At 37.8% G+C, this 19553-nt stretch overlaps 1 protein-coding gene across 1 annotated transcript in view; it reads left to right on the top strand.

The window, feature by feature from the left end:
- The first annotated feature begins 12411 nt into the window (after positions 1-12411).
- pemt (phosphatidylethanolamine N-methyltransferase) overlaps positions 12412-19553 on the top strand; it is an 84852-nt gene continuing 77710 nt past the window's right edge. Inside the window, exons 1-2 of the mRNA XM_031752511.2 lie at positions 12412-12989; positions 14440-14547. Coding sequence (XP_031608371.1) covers positions 12882-12989; positions 14440-14547 — 216 coding nt within the window. The 5' untranslated portion in view covers positions 12412-12881. The remainder of the gene's footprint in view (positions 12990-14439; positions 14548-19553) is intronic.

Raw genomic sequence — 19553 nt, 5'->3', positions numbered from 1 at the left:
ATCTTCGATGTCTATAAGTCTTGTTCTTAGAATTATAGCATCTGGACAAGGTGAACAAATATTAGCTATACAGGAGAAAAGTTGTTTATCAATGCTCGAAGTATATATTGCCCATTTTAACTGCACGTGACAAACTGCTTTGTGCTGCGCAACTTTCTGGTAGAGGCCATTCATTTTGTGCTGGCGCACATCTGGCAGTTTCTTGGGCTCCCTGCAGACCATGTGCAACTGAATGTTCTGACATATCATTGCTGGATCATTCTGACCGTCTCACCTGACTCAGCTGTAAAACATCACGCTCGCTTCTAACACAATTACTGCTTGAAGTTTCCCAACAAAAGCATACAAGCGTCCTGTCTGTCACTTCATTATACAGTATCAGACACAATACGTTCATTTATCAATTGCTCTTTGATGAAAAACATTAGAGTACTGAGTTGCTAAGTTACTGTGCAAATGTGGACTTGCTCAGGACTGAACCAAAGCTTTTCTCAGAATAAACCAAGTATGATGATATTTGCGGAGGAAACATTGAGTACTTCTCGCTTTATGAAGTGAGAAGTACTTGATGCATATAGAAGATGGAGTTTTACCCTGGAATATATTATGCTTTCACAATAATGGTGTCGTGGTTTGCGGGAATTTGGACAAAAGCAGACTCTAGAGGGAGGCGGGTTTAAAAGTCTAGTTAGAGGGGAGTTCGAAGAGTTGGGTGCACATTGGTGGAAAAAAACCTGGTGATAACTAGACATTGCAAGAAAGACTAAAGGGCTCTGACAGTATTAAATACACAAAAGGCCTAATTTGGGGGGTAGGGGACAGCTGGAAATACATGTGGAACAATGTACGGAGACACAAAGAGCACAAGACTACCAATAACAGGAATTGTATGGTGTTAATTACCTTAGGGTTAGGGTTAAGGTTAGGCTAACCCTAACCCTGGCTCTGCATATAAAACACTTGTGGTTCGAGTGCTTTATGTAGAGTAAGCCATGATAGAAACAAATAGTGCTGGGACTTTTGGAAGCCAACAGTTTTTCAATTTCTTTGTACATTCCCTCATATCCATTCTGAAAGCTTTGGCAGTCTCCATTCAGGAATTTGCTGCCTATATTCAGGCTATGATTCTTATTCCTGACATTGGGGTGATACTTATTATTCTGTAATGAAAACTGAAAAACTAAACATAAAGTAAAAGTAAACATAAAGTAGCAGGACCGGAAGCAGGAGTAGCAGGAGTAGGAAGACTCAGTGGTACTGAACAGGCCAATACGTGATAGGACTAGTTACGCTTCCAGAGAGGTGCACGTCAGGTTATGACCTAAAGAATTTTAGAGGCTTTTTTGGTTTTGATGTACCTATGGTATATATTTAACAGCATAAATCCCTTTACCAAGCCTTCTGCAGTCGTGTTTTACTTAGACCAGTAGTGAGGTGCTGCTTGGACTGTTGGACTTCCTGGACTTGGAAAACAAAGGGCAAAATATACAACATTTTAACATATACAACATTTGCTCTTACCACTGTTAAAACATCTTCAAGCCAATGATTCAAGATTCAAAGCGGTATAAAGAAAAGCATTTCTCTGTGCAATGAAATTCTTTCTCTGCTGTCCACACACAGATGCCGGTTAAAATAGGTCAGCTGTTCAAGAGTCTGATAGCAGTGGGCAAGAAGGAGTTGTTGAGTCGGGATGTTCTGGATTTCGCATTTCTAAACCTTCGTCCTGAGGGCAGAAGTGTGAACAGTCCGTGTTGGGGGTGTGTGGGGTCTTTGAGGATGGAGGCAGCTCTCCTCTGGACTCTGCGATGGTAGATGCTCTGCAGAGAGGGCAGCAGGGTCCTGGTGATCTTCTCTGCAGTTGTTATTACTCTCTGCAGGCGTTTGCAGTCCATAGCAGTAGCGCTGCCGTACCATGCAGTGATGCAGCTAGTCAGTGTGCTCACCACAATGCAGCTGTAGAACCTGCTGTATACCAAATTTCCTCAGCCTGCTCAGGAAATACAGCCGCTGCTGAGCCTTCTTGACCATCTGTGTGGGGTTCAGTGTGCAGGTGAGGTTTTCAGTGATGTTGCCCAGGTACCTAAAGCTGCTCACCCTCTCCACTTCAAGACCCCAGATAAACAGCAGCTGGTGAGGCCTCCTCTTCTTCCTTGTGTCCACTATCATCATGATGCTTACAAAACAGTAGAAGAAATTCATCATACTTGATCACTGACCATCAGACTTATTATTATCACTCTTACTGCAGGTGCACAGTCAAACCATTTTTGTGGTAGTTGGAGGATTTTCTGTCTTCTACTAAGGGACATCACTCTTTAAAGACTTTTGCAATGTGTGAAGGACATAACACAGCCCAACAAATTCCCAATTATCACTTGGCATGGCACTCAGACGTACAGTAGCTCCTTTGTGCCTAGTTGAGATAGAGAGAATTTAACTGCAAACATGTACACCACTTTCCTGTGTGTCAGGCAATTTAGCAGGAAAATGTGCACTATAGTCATTTTCAGGTGGTTCTTGTTACTGTACGAGAACTTGTCCAAGCACAAACCCACATTAGATACAGTACATGGCCCATTTATACATGGACAGCATACAGTACGCATGGACAGCTTCCCACAGGAAAGCAAATGGTTCAGTGCAGGTAAACACTATTTATCAAAACAACCGCTGGGTGACATCATTTTCTTCCAGCTTCCTCTCGTGTTTACGGTCAAAGGCTGACGGAATGACAACAAGCGGAAGGCTCCGCATTTATTTTCCCACAATTCCCTCACCCAAAGTGAAAGCGCTGAAACACCAAAGAAAAATAAGTAAATCTGACATTATTCCAAATCACAAATGGAGGCAACAGAAAGTGGTTACAACACATTCCTTTAGAGCGTTTCCAGACGCACATTTAGCACCGAATGTAATTTTTTACATGCAAATTGTCAGTGACAGTTATATACTTTATTTGGTTTAATGTTGGTGTAATTTCAGCAGAATCTCCTGTTGAATCCTGTTCATTAATGAATAATCTCTTTAATGGTTCTAATGTAATGATTTTTTCCCCCATGGCTATTACAAGCTTTAGCCTGCTGAGCTGCTCCCTGCTCGGCAGTCCATTGCACAGTGTTACCAGTATAATAGATCTCAATAGTAAGGGATCAGATAGCACAAGACAGGAAATTGATAAGAAATACAAATCTGCTAAAGGAAACAGTGGCAGTCCATCCTGCTGTTTATGTTTCAGGCTCTCCTCCTAATGCTTTTACCGGCTTTACTGAATTAATAGAGTACATAATGCTGAAACTCATCAGCAGTTCAGTTTAGTACCGAACAGCTCATCTCTGATTAGTAACAACCATGAGTTATTGCGCTAATTTCGACTTACGCAAAAGAGCTCACTTATGCAAAGAACATATCGATCCCTATGAAAAGCAACTTACAGTAACATTCGCAAACAAGATGTACTGATAGGACGAAGGTTCAGCAGTTTCTTGTAATCCAGAAGGAAGGGCATCTTCCATTTAAGGATATCAGACTTATCGTGTATAGTAACGGATGTTGTTGTTTGAGTGCAGGAGGCAAATTCATTCGCTGCACACTTTTCCTCTTTCCTGTTGGCAAGCAAACAAACAGAGAAAGTTTTATTAGACTCAAGTTGCTACCCGCTGCTGTGCGGTGACAATTTATTAATTTATTTATTTATACAGTGATTAATCAGCACCAAGACGCACCTCTTCCCATAAAACAAAGAGCAAATACATATGGAAACTAGCACAGGACATTTCCAGGAGAGTCATGAGAACAAAGCAATCATTTACATATACAACATGTTAGTGGGCCATTGACAAAACTAACAACAATATCATAAAAAGGAAATAATTAATCAGGTAAAGCATGTCAGCCCATGCAGCCATTCACCTCAGCAACAGTTAAATAAAGATTAAACAGATTAACTGCGTGATTTTTACTGCTTTACTGAGAGAGAGTGTGTGTGTCAAACATATATATTCTTCAATGAATTAATGAATAGGTAGTAGAAATATGAAAAGGAACAAATAAAGGGAAAGGTTTTGTCATCATTACCAGTAGTATTTTATTTGTGAATATAACGTAGCCAGTAAATTGGGTCAATGCCATGACCTAAGGGCCAGACCTGGCTCAAACGGTCCAATCGCTCCACTGGATGACTTTGCAAGTGTCAGATTTGAAAAATGAAATAATATCTTGCTGTGGAAAGCAACAGTATTTTTAGTGCTGGAATCGTAAAATATGAACTGAAAAGTGTAACGTTGTGAAAGTTTTGTACCTTTGTATATCCACTTTGTAGTCATGGTGCTGATTTTTTATTTTAAAGATATCTAATAGGCTAATATGTTTCATAAGTTGATGCTTCACCATTTGTAAACATTTACCCATTAACTATATAATACATAATGTGGTTGATTAATCTCACGGGTGTCGTAAAATGATTTTTAACTTTCAAAAAATATAATTAAATACAATTACAAAATATGAATAATCATTAATAATATGAATTAACAACATTCATTTGTTAACTCGGGCGATAAAAGTGTCAGTTTAATTACTTATTTTATTTATTTTCATTGTGCAAATTGCTCAGACTGTTATTGAATGCCCTATGGAAAGTCTAGATTTAATGCTGGAGTTTTACATTGGGCAGTACGAGGAAGAGAAATCAGTGAATGCAAGGAAACTTTAAAATGGAAGCAATTTTATATGGAAGGGAGTGAAAAAATGATCAAGCTGATGTCAGAAACAGGTGGACAATATATATATATATATATATATATATATATATATATATATATATATATATATATATATATATATATATATATATATATATATATATATATATATATATATATATATATATATATATATTTTGCTAAAGTGAGAAAGACTGCCCTTTGGCACCAAAGTTGTAGCTAGTTTTTATATTTGTGGATATTTAAAGAAAAGACTGAGTATCTCACCTTTTTTTCTGCAGGTATTACTTCAAATGTTCACTTGTCTAAATGTATCAAAGGTCCAACAACTTGCCATGGCCCCTTCAGCTATAAAAGGAACAGTTAATATATGAATGGTTTTACCTGCACTTACTATTGTATAGACTGTATAAATGCGCTTGAATACTAAGTCATTCACCTACATACATCAGTGAATTTGAATGGTGGTGTATCTCCTTAGCGTAGGATAAATGTTATGACTGATTGATGCACATGAACAGTAACCCTGCAAGCAGGTAGAACCACATCTCACTGATACAGTTATTCAATGATTTGCAGATCCTTTCATGTGGAAACGAATATATAATACAAACATGTTCCATTGAGTAACTGATGTTGACATAGCATTTTGACAGCTTTACTGTGTATGCACCTTCCGCCTGAGAGACCTAGGTCTTGAGCAATGAATGCAGTCAATTAAACCTCACAGCAACATGTGTTAATAGATATATCAGTGAGAGAAGAAGGTAAAGGAAATCAAGAGTTCCTGTAGGCTGTAAGACTGAAGCATGAGAAACACCATAAGAAGGGCAGACCCGCAAAATTTGTCTTTTGTTTTAGTGATATTTCAGTGGTAATTGACCCTCTTGTATGTGTATGTGTATTGCATGTGAATTTACAAGAAGTGGTTTTTATGTGGATAGCTAGATTAATGTTTAACTGTACATGAAAATAGCTACAATTGTTTGTCCTGCAAACTGAGCAGGCCTTTCAAAACTTTTTCAATTCAATTCAATTCAATTTTATTTATACAGCGCCAAATCACAACAGAAGTCGCCTCAAGGCGCTTTATATTGTACAGTAGATCACACAATAATACATACAGAGAAAAACCCAACACTCATATGATCCCCTATGAGCAAGCACTTTGGTGACAGTGGGAAGGAAAAACTCCCTTTTAACAGGAAGAAACCTCCAGCAGAACCAGGCTCAGGGAGGGGCGGGGCCATCTGCTGCAACCGGTTGGGGAGAGAGAAGGAAAACAGGATAAAGACATGCTGTAGAAGAGAGACAGAGAATAATAACAGATATGATTCGATGCAGAGAGGTCTATTAACACATAGTGAGTGAGAAAAGTGACTGGAAAGGAAAAACTCAATGCATCATGGGAATCCCCGGCAGCCTACGTCTATTGCAGCATAACTAAGGGAGGATTCAGGGTCACCTGTTCCAGCCCTAACTATATGCTTTAGCAAAAAGGAAAGTTTTAAGCCTAATCTTGAAAGTAGAGATAGTGTCTGTCTCCCGAATCCAAACTGGAAGCTGGTTCCACAGAAGAGGGGCCTGAAAACTGAAGGCTCTCCCTGCCATTCTACTTTTAAATACTCTAGGAACAGCAAGTAGGCCTGCAGAGCGAGAGCGAAGTGCTCTAATAGGGTGATATGGTACTACAAGGTCATTAAGATAAGATGGGGCCTGATTATTTAAGACCTTGTATGTGAGGAGCAGGATTTTGAATTCAATTCTGGATTTAACAGGAAGCCAATGAAGGGAAGCCAAAACAGGAGAAATATGCTGTCTCTTTCTAGACAGCATCACTCTGAGACAGGATATTTCTAATTTTAGAGATGTTGCGCAAATGGAAGAAAGCAGTCTTACATATTTGTTTAATATGTGCATTGAAGGATATGTCCTGGTCAAAAATGACTCCAAGGTTCCTCACAGCATTACTGGAGGCCAAGGTAATGCCATCCAGAGTAAGAATCTGGTTAGATACCATATTTCTAAGATTTTCAGGGCCGAGTACAATAACCTCAGTTTTATCTGAATTAAGAAGCAGAAAGTTAGCGGCCATCCAGGTCTTTATGTCTTTAAGGCATTCCTGCAGTTTAACTAATTGGCCTGTGATACCTGGCTTTATGGATAGATAGAGCTGCGTGTCATCTGCATAGCAGTGAAAATTTATGCTATGTCTTCTAATGATGCTGCCTAAGGGAAGCATGTATAATGTAAATAGAATTGGTCCTAGCACTGAACCCTGTGGAACTCCATAATTGACCTTAGTGTGTGAAGAGGACTCTCCATTTACATGTACAAATTGGAGTCTATTAGATAGATATGATACAAACCACTGCAGTGCAGTACTTGTAATACCTACAGCATGTTCTAATCGCTCTAATAGGATATTATGGTCGACAGTATCGAACGCTGCACTGAGGTCTAGCAGGACAAGCACAGAAATGAGTCCACTGTCAGAGGCCATAAGAAGATCATTTGTAACCTTCACTAAAGCTGTTTCTGTGCTGTGATGAGCTCTGAAACCTGACTGAAACGCTTCAAATAAGCCATTCCTCTGCAGATGATCTGTTAGCTGTTTGACAACTACTCTTTCAAGGATGATATGAAAGGAAGGTTGGAGATTGGCCTATAATTAGCTAAGACAGCTGGGTCTAGAGATGGCTTTTTGAGTAAAGTTTTAACTACAGCCACCTTGAAGGCCTGTGGTACATAGCCGATTATTAGAGATAGGTTGATTATGATTATGGGTTGCTGACCTTTGCGGGTTTGCTCGGTGAGCTGTAGCTCAGCTCATTAGCATTGATGCTAACCTTAGCAGGGGCCCACTGTGAAGCTTCGGGCTGAACAGATGCGCTAAAGAGTGGTTGTTCCCCATTTTATTCAAATGTATAGTTTGCATACAACGTATTCAAATTCAAAGCCAAAAGACGTCTATTTGTGGAAGCTAAACTTTGACCAGATGTGTCTATGCCATTATTCAGCCAGCTATGTACTCTAAGGTGAACCGTCATTTTTTGACAGGTGTGTGTAATAAATGCGGCCGAAATAAAGCCAACAAACTCTCCTCAACTGTGCAGTGACGACCTCGTGGTGGATAAATGGGTCAAAAAACACAGGGGGGATGGCGTAACGGCCTGTTACCATAATCACTGAGGTCATCTATTTTTTCTCAAGCTAAACCCCCCCAAATTGTTTTTGTGCATTTACATAAGCAAAAAGTACTGCACAAATTTTATGAGAAATCCCTTATTTCTTTTTATTTTGGTTCCAAGGACCAAGATCTTTTCTTATGGTATTGTTGCTTTTTCACTCATTTTCAGTATAGTTCTTATACACAACCATTTTCAGGGGAAAATGTTAAGCCATTTAACAATGACCTACGGCTTATTCAAACATATTAAAGTCACCTAAGTCTACATGTAACAGACAACTTAGAAAAGAACCATTTTTACATTTTGCATTTCTTTAGATATCACAGTTTGATAATCATACTGTCGTATTTTTGCAGCAATGAGGTGAATGGCATAGAACTAACGTGGCCTATCTTGGCAAAATGAAACTGGACAAGAGGGAATAAAAGAAGTTGCAGTCATAAAACTGTCCACAGCAAATAAGAAGTATCTGGAAGTCAGGTCCATAAGAAATAGAAATACAAGACCTGACAGGACCTGACAGATGCATATAGCCATTCAGCTGATCGATCTGTTGTTTGCCAAACCCTCATCAGAAAGTCTCAGCTGAAAGGTGGCTATCAAGAAGCCATTCTTATGAAAGAGGGAGAAAAGCCCGAGGTATGCTAAATTGAATCCATCTATCCATCCATCCATCCATTCGCTTCCACTTATCCTTTTCAGGGTCGCGGGGGGCGCTGGAGCCTATCCCAGCTGTCACAGGGCGAGAGGCGGGGTATACCCTGGACAGGTCGCCAGTCTGTCGCAGGGCCAAATTGAGTCCAATGAATCCATAAATCAAAATTTGAAATCTTTGGATCAAATTGTTGTTGATGTGCGCTAAGGAGAGAGGTGTTAAAGTGTCAAAGCCAAATGTAAAACAGTAAATATGGTGGAGGAATTGTCCTAATTTTGTTTTGAAGCACACACCGAAATATGGTTCCGAGAAGAACTATATTAAAACATACATCATGTTAGTGAGCAGAGAAATAGAGACATGTGATATTGTTATTTTTTCATGATCCTTAGCAATGAAGGAGGAAAGTTAGAATGAACCATCTGCTATGCAAGTCACTCTCTTTGGGGAAAAAAAAACCTCATTTATATAGTCACAGTGATGCAAGCAGCTACTGCCATTGCTTAGGAACACATTACTTAAATCTCTGCTGGTCCTGCATACTCAATTTCAACAACCACAGCACCAATTTTGTCCAATAAGGATGAGTAAATAAGGTAACAGGTCATATTATTGAAAAAGACAGTTTAGACATGTAGGAAATTCAGCTGCAAAATGTACGATATTTTATTGAAATTAATAATTAATTATTTATTTTATGAATTGAATGATTTTATCATCATTTTATCATCTCAATTGCTAGCTATAATGTATCTTCAACACAGCATGATGTTTATTTTGTTAATGATGTTGCTACTTAGAGCATAAAAGATAAAGCAGGGTATTGAAGTGACTAAGAAAATGTATTATTATCCTACGATTGACAAGTCGCTTAGGAATAGTGTTGTTATCTTTAGTCACTTTAGTGTCTCTCAGTCAGTTCCACAGCTTGCTTATTCACAGTTGCTTGCAATACAAGACTATTCATAGAGCCATATTTACGCACTTGAGCATATTTTGCACCAGGTAAAATATTTCAGTTAATATCAGTGTGAATGGCTGATTAAATTTGATCACTCTTACTTACACTGTTACTTCAGTTAATTGAAATTTGCAGCCATACATTTATGCTCAGCTATCCTAAAGCCCCAGCACAGCATCTTAATCCAACTGAGGTCTTGAATTTGACTGGGTCATTGTTGCACCTCAATTCTTTTCTTTTTCGGCCATTCTATTGTAGATTTGCTGTTTTACTTGGAATATTTGTCCCGCTGGAAAACTCAGTCTGGACCAAGCTTTAGCTGTTGGACAGATGGCCTCATATTTGAATCTAGAATACAGAAGAGCTCACGGTCAGCTTAATGGCTGCAGGGTGCCCAGATCCTGTGGCTTCATCACTTCTTCATCTCAGTCTTTGATATTTGGCATGAGGTGTTTCTGTTAATATGCTGTGGCTGGTTTTTGCCAAAAGTGCACTATGGGCAATCATCTCTATCTATCTGAAGGACATTGTCCCAGAATGGCCTGGCCCTAAGGGTGTAATTTAATGGAATTTAACTGTATTTTAGTTGAAATTCTCTCTCACATTGTAAGTATGCTGTACTTTTGGGGCATGGGGTGTATTATGGAGTGGCTCCATCTTGTCTAATTTCCAGGTATACTTTAAGTATACTGTAAGCCTGAAAAGCCCCTGTATCTAAGATGGGGAAATATTGTTTGTTTTTCTGCTAAATTACCAGGACATTACGCAGTAGGTTACTTTAAATAAATTGCGCACTACTTAAATTTACTTATATTTAGGGATGTCAAAGAAAACCGATACTCAGATATTATTTGACACTAAACTTATTTTCGAATTTGATATTAATTTGCAAAAATATTAATATAAACAGTGCCATTGTCACCTCCTCCACCTGGCACAGTACTTCAGAGTGCACCATTACATACAAACAGGCACACAGCGCCTCTCCCCGCTAACGTTTGAAGAAATTAACATTCATAACACTGAAGAAAACTTCAAAAGAATTTTAAAGAGGTCACCACAGTTCTCATTTCAATAACACTGAAGTATTAGACAGTCATAAATATCACCTTGAAGTCGCACACGTTAACGTTAGGCGTTCAGCTATTAGCAGCTACCCGATAGCCACATAAACCACCTGTTATCATTAACTTAGCGGCTAGTGATCCGCAAATCAAGGATAGAATATTAAGTCATTCCTTCTGTTGTTGCAGGATGGGGTCAAAATCTTCCCAATGGTATCAAAAATGTTATGGTATGGAGTATTTTCCTGGGTTCTTTTTGTAGTAGTTTGAAATTCTAGTGTCATAATAACCTTACTTACAGTTGTAACTATAATTACATTGTAATTTCAAATAAAATACACTGATATTCAGTTTAATTACAGGGGCTGTATTATCAAGTGTTACTTTCTTGTGATGTTTTTCAGATGCACCTTTGCAAACCTAGGCCATGTTGCCATGTTCTTTTAGAGAGAACAGGCCTTTTCCTGGCAACCCAGCCATACTTTTTCAGTCTTTTACTACTACCTCCTGTCTTTTTGTACTGTCATGAACTTTAACATTTAACCTGCTAATGAAGGACTGCAGAGTCAGAGATATAGCGCTTTGTTATCAGTTTCTCTAACCACTATATGGTCGGACCTTGGGGTAAATTTGGTGGGATGTCCACTCCTAGGAATATTGTTAACTTTTGTTATTGTTAGCTTTTATTGAAGTGGCCACACTTGTTGATGATCAAATATTAAGTGCATTTCCTTGGAAGTACCTGTTACTGTACCACTGCTATTAGGTACCCAAACATGGGGAAGAATCAAGGCTTCAGAATATTAGCCACACAAACACAACAATGGATTGGTTGTGCTGTTGTGATTACAAATGTCTTATGTAGGTTGTAAGCAGAGACAAAGCAAGGAAGAGAAAAAAGCAGAGCTGAATGAGACAGAGGGAAGAGAATCTTAATTACAGCCATAATCTTCACAGATTTCACGCTCATTTTATTTTATGTGGCAAAGTTGTCGGCTTACATGCGGTGATGAATGGATGGTATGCTCTGTCAGGGAGCTGCAAGGCTTTCAGTGCACTTCCTCTATTTCTCCCTCTACATGGGGTGTCTTCTGCTTAATGACTGACTCCAAACAAACACTGGCAGTTGGAGAAGGAGAAGAGGAAGTGTAAAAGGAAATATACAGTGTAGGACAGAGTTTGGACATAGATTAAATGAGAATAAATGAGAAGGAGGAAGGAAGGGAAAAAAGATTGAGGTGTTGAATAGGAACAGGAAAAAAGATGTTAAAGGGATACAAATGAAGAGGTCATGGGAAGACAATACAACAAGGAAGTATGAAAAATTTAAGGGGAAAAAAAAGCAGAGAATAGGATGATAAAAGCAAGGTGGAAGGATGAGTAAGAAGAAAGCAGAAAGGAAAGAAGAAGAGATGTAGGAACATTTTTAAAAAGATTAGAAAATGACGAGGTTGAAAGGAATCAGGGGTGGAAGTAGGTTGGGAGAAAGAGGTCAATGAAAAGATAGTGAGTCAGGAAAAGAGAACTGTAAACACACAAAGGAGTTGGAAGGAGTGGAAGAGGAAAAAATGATGGAAGGAGAGAAGATGCTTACAGAAATGAGGCAAAAGCAGAACGGAACTCAATGGAAGAAAGGATATAAAAGTTAAAGAAGAAAAAGACAACAAGAGAAGTGAGGGAAGAACTGAAAGAGGAATTATTAACTTCAACCAACTGGGAAACAAAGCTGAATAGGTCTGCTTCAGTTGTTATTACCCTTTAATTTAGACTTCTAAAAAAAGGAAAAAACACTTACACAAAAATCACAGTTTCAATCTTTATCTTGCATTTAAACTGATATGTTTGACAACTGAACGGTTTATAGAGGTTATAGCTGGGAGGAAGTCCTACAGGTTTTTTTTTTTTTCAAGCCAGCAGATGTCACTCTAGAGCGACAGGCGATCCTTTTTACTACAAACGAGAAAAAAAAGACATTAAAAAAAACTAAAATCAAATATTAAATGTTCAGGTGTATTTTACAAAACAAATTCAAATAAATATTAAAACATTATTTTGTTATCATTTTCTTCATCTGCAAAAATAAAATAAAATAAAATATATAAATTGAACCGCATTTCCCACAATGCACTGAGTAAGGTTGGAGGTTATCTGGACATGTGTAGATACCCACAACTGCCGCCTCTTTTTAGTGATAAATTAGAACTTTGCTCTGTTTATTGTGCAACACTTATCTTCCGCGCAGGTGTGTGAGTGCTGCGTGTCCGTCAGCGTCCACTCTGCGTGTACATGAGTGACAGCAACGCAGACGCTGAGCGGAACGACAGTCCTGCTACAGACAACCACCCCGCGCTGCTCGACTGCTGCGGAGGGCTCAACAACGTCGATTATTCCAAGGTAAAAGTGAAGCCGTGTCACAGGAAGTTGTTCCGCGTAACGTAGCGCCGCTTCCCTGAGAAGCTACATTTGTCTCTTGACAGACCGACTGAACTATTGAGCTCTGACCGCCGGAAAACATAGTCGGTACAGTTTGTAATTTCAAAATAAAAGCACGACTTTCTTCATTCGGAGAACACATGTTTACTATGACCAGTAGAATGCAGCTTCAGCATAAAACACAGACGTAACAATTCTTGTCTGTTTAATTGTGCCATAACATGTATAATTTGTGACATGCAGGGTATTGTTATGCTCTTATTTTGATTAAAACAGAAGAGGTTATGTAACCGACTTATTAGCGTTATTTTATTTTTTTTGTTTATTTATTTTAATATTTTAACTTGTGTATGTATCTGTTGATGGCTGGCAACTTTGTGCAGACGTTTAGCTTTATTTCCCCACATGAAGAATATAAATATATGTAAAGATGCAAAATGCTGCGTATATCTCAACAAAGTAATGCCAACCTGTTCAATTTCCCTTTTCTCTTTTCTTATCCTTCCAGATAAAAGATTAGCTGTGATTAGCCTTTTAATTAAAACACACGGTAGTGTGAAGTGTTTTTACCACCCTTTTGTCCTGCTCCATTAAATCTTGGCAGATATTTATTTACCATTTGCCAGTTTTACCCCCGTAATGTAAGAACTGAAACCCATCTACTTACCAAGCTCTTGTAATCCAGACCATTCCTTTAGCAAAGCCTTCAGGCTAAAAAGAAGTAAATTTTATGTAGTCACGATGCTATCATGAAGTCTGCAGATCTTTCCTGTTGACTAACTGCAAAATGGCTCACAGTACTTTTGGCTATAATTCCCTTTTGGCGCTGACACTGTGAAGAACACAGAAGACACCCAAAGTAAACAGAGGCCATTAGCCTAAGGACGGATTTTATTGCTTTCCATCACTGGCGTCAATGGGTATAAAGTGGAAAACCACACAGAGGAGCCTAGTGTTTTTGAAAGAAATCTTATTGTTGTTGCTGCACTTCATAAAAATTAATTAGAGTAATCTTTGCACCCTTCAGCATGTTTCACTGTGTGATCTGTGAATATTTTTCTCCTACTTATTCAGTATCAAAGCGCTGTACGAAAGTTTTTGATATAGCACGACTATGAGGTAACTGGCCAGTTCAGACCATAAGTCAAGGACACATTGGTCAGATTAGGGAAGATGGTTGTATAATGTGTAATAGACTGTGTATAAAAGATGAGCTGAAAATTGTTTTGTAGACTTGGCTTGGAATTGGCCGGTAGAGCCAGGGCATTGTCATCTAATGTCAGTTCTGGCTAGTTAGCTTGGTTAACAAGGTGCATCTGTTATTTATTGTCATGTTACATGGAACGGATGTGACCTTAATTGACAATTCAGTTTTTTGTTTCTCTTATTTTCCCGTGGTTATTTCTTTCAGATGGACTTGACGCTGATGGAAGCCTTCATAAAACACATTAATGTTTACGACTCCCGCTTGTGTATTGCTGTGATTGCCATCCTTTTTAACCCTTTATTTTGGAATGTGGTAAGTGCTGCTCTATATTGTATCAGAGCTTTTTTTAGCTACTAAATGAGAGTGTGTATTAGTTTTAATGTGTGTACTTCTCATCCTGTGCAATCAAAACCTTATTCTTCCATTGCCAAAAAGAGCAATTTTTTTTTCCAATAAATTTTTGTTAGACTTTTCAGTTTGACAGAAAAAACCTGTGACTGCTACCTACAAATAGTGAAAGTCAATACTTTAAAAAAAAAAAATCGAACCAAACAGTTGGATTGGAGGCCTGTTACTGCAAATAGGATTTGTGGCTTCCAAGATGGCTTCAGTGTTAATTCTGCATTTTTAGCATAACAAATGTAGGTCATCAGCATATGAGTTATCTGGTTGAGATCTGAACTTTAACAGGGTCATTAACACTGCCTCAAACCATGACATAGCCTCCATTGTTTTACAGATGTCTTTAGACACTCACTGTTGTTTCTCTTTTTTGTCTTCTTCAAAGTCAAAAGAAGCCACAGATTTTGTTTTGTAATTTGGCGTACCTCAGCCTTTTCTTCCATGTTTCCCTTCCTTAAAAATGGTTTCTTAACAGCCACTCTGATGACCATTTCTGATGAGCCTTCGGTGAACAGTAGGTGGATCAACTGAAGGGCCAGATGCAGCCCTCAGATCTTGTGTCATATCTTTGCTGTTTATTTTCCTATTTGTTAAGGATAGGACTTTTATGTACTATTAATCTGCTGTAGATAGTTTTCTTTAGCCCTCCCTGTTCTTCTTTTGCCCTCCACTTGTCAACTTTCTTCACATTTTTAAGGGCTAACTGCACAGCATGCTGAGCTATGTCATGTTTTTGGCTAATAGCAGTATGGGAGTCAACGTGTTGGTGATTAGTAACTAAGGAAGAGGCTGCATTCATATTTTTAGTCCTTTACATCATCAGGGGGTAAAGACTCATTACATAAACTTTTACGTGACGCTCCACAGATGCTCCAGGTATCAAGTGCAGGCATAAGTGCTCACATCTTTCCCACTGATGGTAGTTATTGAGACAATTAAGTCAACACTGTGGTCTAATTATATCTACAAGTCTACATAATACTGTAAATACATCATTATGTTACATAAAGCCAACTCAACATATTAATATCTAAAGTACGTATGCATTAGTTAGATTAAAAAACATGCATATATAACTACACATCTTTAATTTAAACTTCACAGGTCAAACAGATATATGGCATTTTCACATGTCTCACTGGCTCCAGCAGCCTTCATTTACTCTATGATGCTGCTGCTTAACTTTCATAATAACAATAATAATAATAAATTGCTTTGCAGTGGAATTATTCTCTGAAATTGGCCTAATTTATCCAGAGTTTCACTGCTCCGACAGGTTCATGTGTTGGGTTTCCAGATTCATTTAATTAACCTTTTAATGATGACTCACTTGGCCATTTAATCTATCCACCATAACACCTGCACAGCTCAGCAAGAAGCCCCAGCATGTTTGTCTTATGGAAGGAGAAGCCAATTATCTGCATTTAAGTAAATGTCACTGAGGTACTCATTTCAAATCACCCTGTTTCAGCGTTATGATGCAATAGAAGCTTTAAGTGGCTATAATGTGAGACAAACAGCGTTAGGATTTGCTCATATAGAAAAGTTATCAAACTTTTCACTTTTTTATTATCTCCTCTGTTTGAGCTACAGCGCGGTAATTGTCGAAGTTGTGAGTACTCTGGATGGAGGTTTAATTAGATTTTATTGGAATATTATCTTGTTAAAGAGTGACTCAACACATTTGGGATGGATGGTGTTATTCTATACCCCAACATCAGGCTAAAGGAACTGCCAGTGGGATTTTAAGAAGAAATGACAATCCCGTTGTTGTCACCTAAAGAATAAGGAAGATGCTTGTATATACTGATTTGATAGAAGGTAGTGGAAAAGTGTTACACTCCCAGTTCACTTTTTCTTTTTGTGAATTAATATAATAGATGAGCTATGGAGGTATTTTGCAGCTAATAATGCTAAGGATGTTTGGATTAGACGAGCTTCCTCTTGCTAACTGATCCAATAGATACCATTTCCAAGAAATATTTAACTGTTAAATTGTTTGAGAATTTTACAGGGTTTTTTTTGTTTTGTTTTTTTTACCACTTAGCTGCTAACTTTGACTTCATTTTAGCAGTTAGGAAAACGTTTGCTACAATGAGAACAGCGTGAATAATAATTAAAGAGTTGAAATGTGATGTAACACCTACCAGTTTGAGAATTGTATTTTATCCATTATTATCTATGTGCCAGAAGTGGCCATTTTTAGATGGGATGTTTCTGGTTTGGGTTAGCCATCTTGTGAATATATAAAGACACTAATATGGATAATAATACAGTGAATTAATATTATACATATAAACATGCCAGAATTTATTTTTTGTGTTGTTTTGGTAGCTGCCATTTTTTTTTTTAAGTGTATTTGTATCTACACGTTTAATTCCATTTCTGAAAAGATTTATTAAAGCAGGCTACCTGATGAAAGTGTCAAAAAGTCAAAAACTGCACTTCCTCTAGTGGCAACCTGAGGCTGTTAACAAAGACACCAGTGTATCAGCATTGCGCCCTAACGCTTGATAACTGAAATAGGAGCGTGGCCACTTTGACTGACACAGCCTAGACAGCATCTATGACTTCAAATTATCAAGCTAGACCTCCTCAATGTTTGGTTTTTGTGCCATTGGTGCCTTTTGGGGCATTTTAAATAGATTCTCTGAAAACATAATGGCCTTCTGTGTTGTAAACACCAGCACTACATACAGTCCAATAACCAACTTTAAAGTTGCAAACTGGCAAGTTTGATATTATTTATATGCTATTAATATATAATATTTTTAGACTACTTAATTTATTTTAACACAGTCAGAGTGTAAAATTGTACCCTAGAAATGTTGTAGCCTAAATTATCTCTAAGAAGGACGAGCATTTAATTGGAACACTTCCAACACTCTCATACTTCAAAGTTGCCAGTATACTTTATGATTAGTGAGCAAGGACATGAAGCTTCTTTTGCTTTAACAGCTGCAGTGTGAGGTACACGGTGCCCTTTTAGCTTTTTAACACAACAGGAGAGGGTTGAATTGACAGGAGAGTCTGTAAAAGCAAAAGGCTGAAGATGTTTTGCAGCATGGAATGACCCAGTAATTATCCTGTGGTCTGCTGTCTGCAGATTTTTTAGGTGACAGAATTTACAGTAGGTCACAATCACACTGCATTGTGACAATAGTATACTTATAAGAACGCAAATTGTTTACTGCTGCACATTCAGAGGGAGCCTAAATGTCCGGCTAAGACTAAAGGCAACTGAAGAAGAGTTTGGAAGACATTCCCAGCCCTCGTTTGGCTTTGGGACCAAATCCTTTAGATGTGATCTCCTAAGAAGACAATTCTACTGTTCTATTCTGTTTGAGTATGTCAGGAAAATAAGGACAGTCCTTCTTTCTGCACACTTACATTTTATTACCAAACTGACTGACAAAAATGTTGATGGTTATTTAAAATTTCATTTTTTATGTGCAGGTTTCTTTTTATTAAGTCTAGTTTGGACCAGACATTGCAGAACCACAAGTACTCTTTTTTTTTTTTTTAAAGGTTACCAGAAGTTTTATGTCGGATTCTCAAGGTTAAAGCCTTACAGTTTTATCGGTGGTTGATATTTTTGGCCAATATTCAGCCAATAATTGTATTAATATTTGTAATTGTTAATAAATGAGAATTAAAAAATAGGGAAGAGGCATAAGAAACACCCTTCAACTGTGTTACAAATGTAGATTTTACATAGTTCGTCTACTAGAGTTAACTCTGCATCTTGTCTGTTGACAGTACACTACAAACTACAAACACAACGACCAGCTGATCTGAGTGTGAATGCCTAAATAATAAACTACAACCATAATGCCAAAAGTTGGGTTACTAAATGCAAATAAATATAGAAAGCAAAGATGTGCAAAACTCATAAACCCATATTTTATTTACAAAAGAACATAAAAACATCAACTATTTTAAGTTTTAAGTGAGACATTTTACAATTTCAAGAAAAATATTGGCATACTTTAAAATTTATCGCAGCAACCTGTAAAAATAGACAGGAAAAGTAAGTCGCACTAAAAAGAAACAGCAGAAGCTGTCCTAGAGAGTTTGGGTAGAAATTCACCAATCTGCAAAAATCTGTCTACAAATTGTGGAAAAATTTTAGAATAATGGTCTTCAACATAACATTGTGAAGACTGTGAATCTCTATAATATGTAATATTACCAAAAAATCCCCAGAGTCTGCAGAAAATTGTGTCAAAAATTATCATTGGCTGCCCATGATCTTTAACAGCTCAGGTAGCACCGCACTGAAAAAAGACATGTTTCTGTCATAGGACAGGCTGCACAGGCTTCAAAATACTTCAGAAATCACTGTCTGTGAACACAGTTCATGCAGATAACATGATCTAGAAACGTGCCATCTTCTCTGGGCTGAAGCTCATTTAAGACGGACTGAGGCAAAGTGGAAAACTGTTCTGTGGTCAGATTAATTGAAATTGTCTTTTGGGAAACATGAAAGAGGGGAGCGGCTCGTCCGCTTGTTATCAGCAATTTGTTTTCAGACTACATCTCTGATGGTGCATAAGTGCTTATAGAATAACCAGATTGCTCATCTAGAAAGGAATCATCAATGCTTAAAGGTATGAAAACTTTTTAGGTGAACCCAAACTATTTACCTGTTTTTCATATTCAAGTGTGAAAATTGTGTAAAGTATTTCCTCCCATTATCTGAGTTTTATTTTCACCTCTGAAAACACACCAAACGCACAAATATTATTCATACCAACCACTTAATTTCACAGGAAGAATTTGCACCACTAATTGTATTATTTTTTTTCTTCACATGTAAATAAACAGATCACTGTGTCTGACAGCAAGTGCTCAAAGTGTGCACCAGTACAGAAAATACAATAATAGCTTTTTCCCTCAGACACACAACTAAACGC

The sequence above is a fragment of the Oreochromis aureus genome, linkage group 8 (assembly GCF_013358895.1).
Source record: "Oreochromis aureus strain Israel breed Guangdong linkage group 8, ZZ_aureus, whole genome shotgun sequence".
In the NCBI taxonomy this organism is placed as follows: domain Eukaryota; kingdom Metazoa; phylum Chordata; class Actinopteri; order Cichliformes; family Cichlidae; genus Oreochromis; species Oreochromis aureus.
This window is presented reverse-complemented; position numbering and strand designations above follow the sequence as displayed.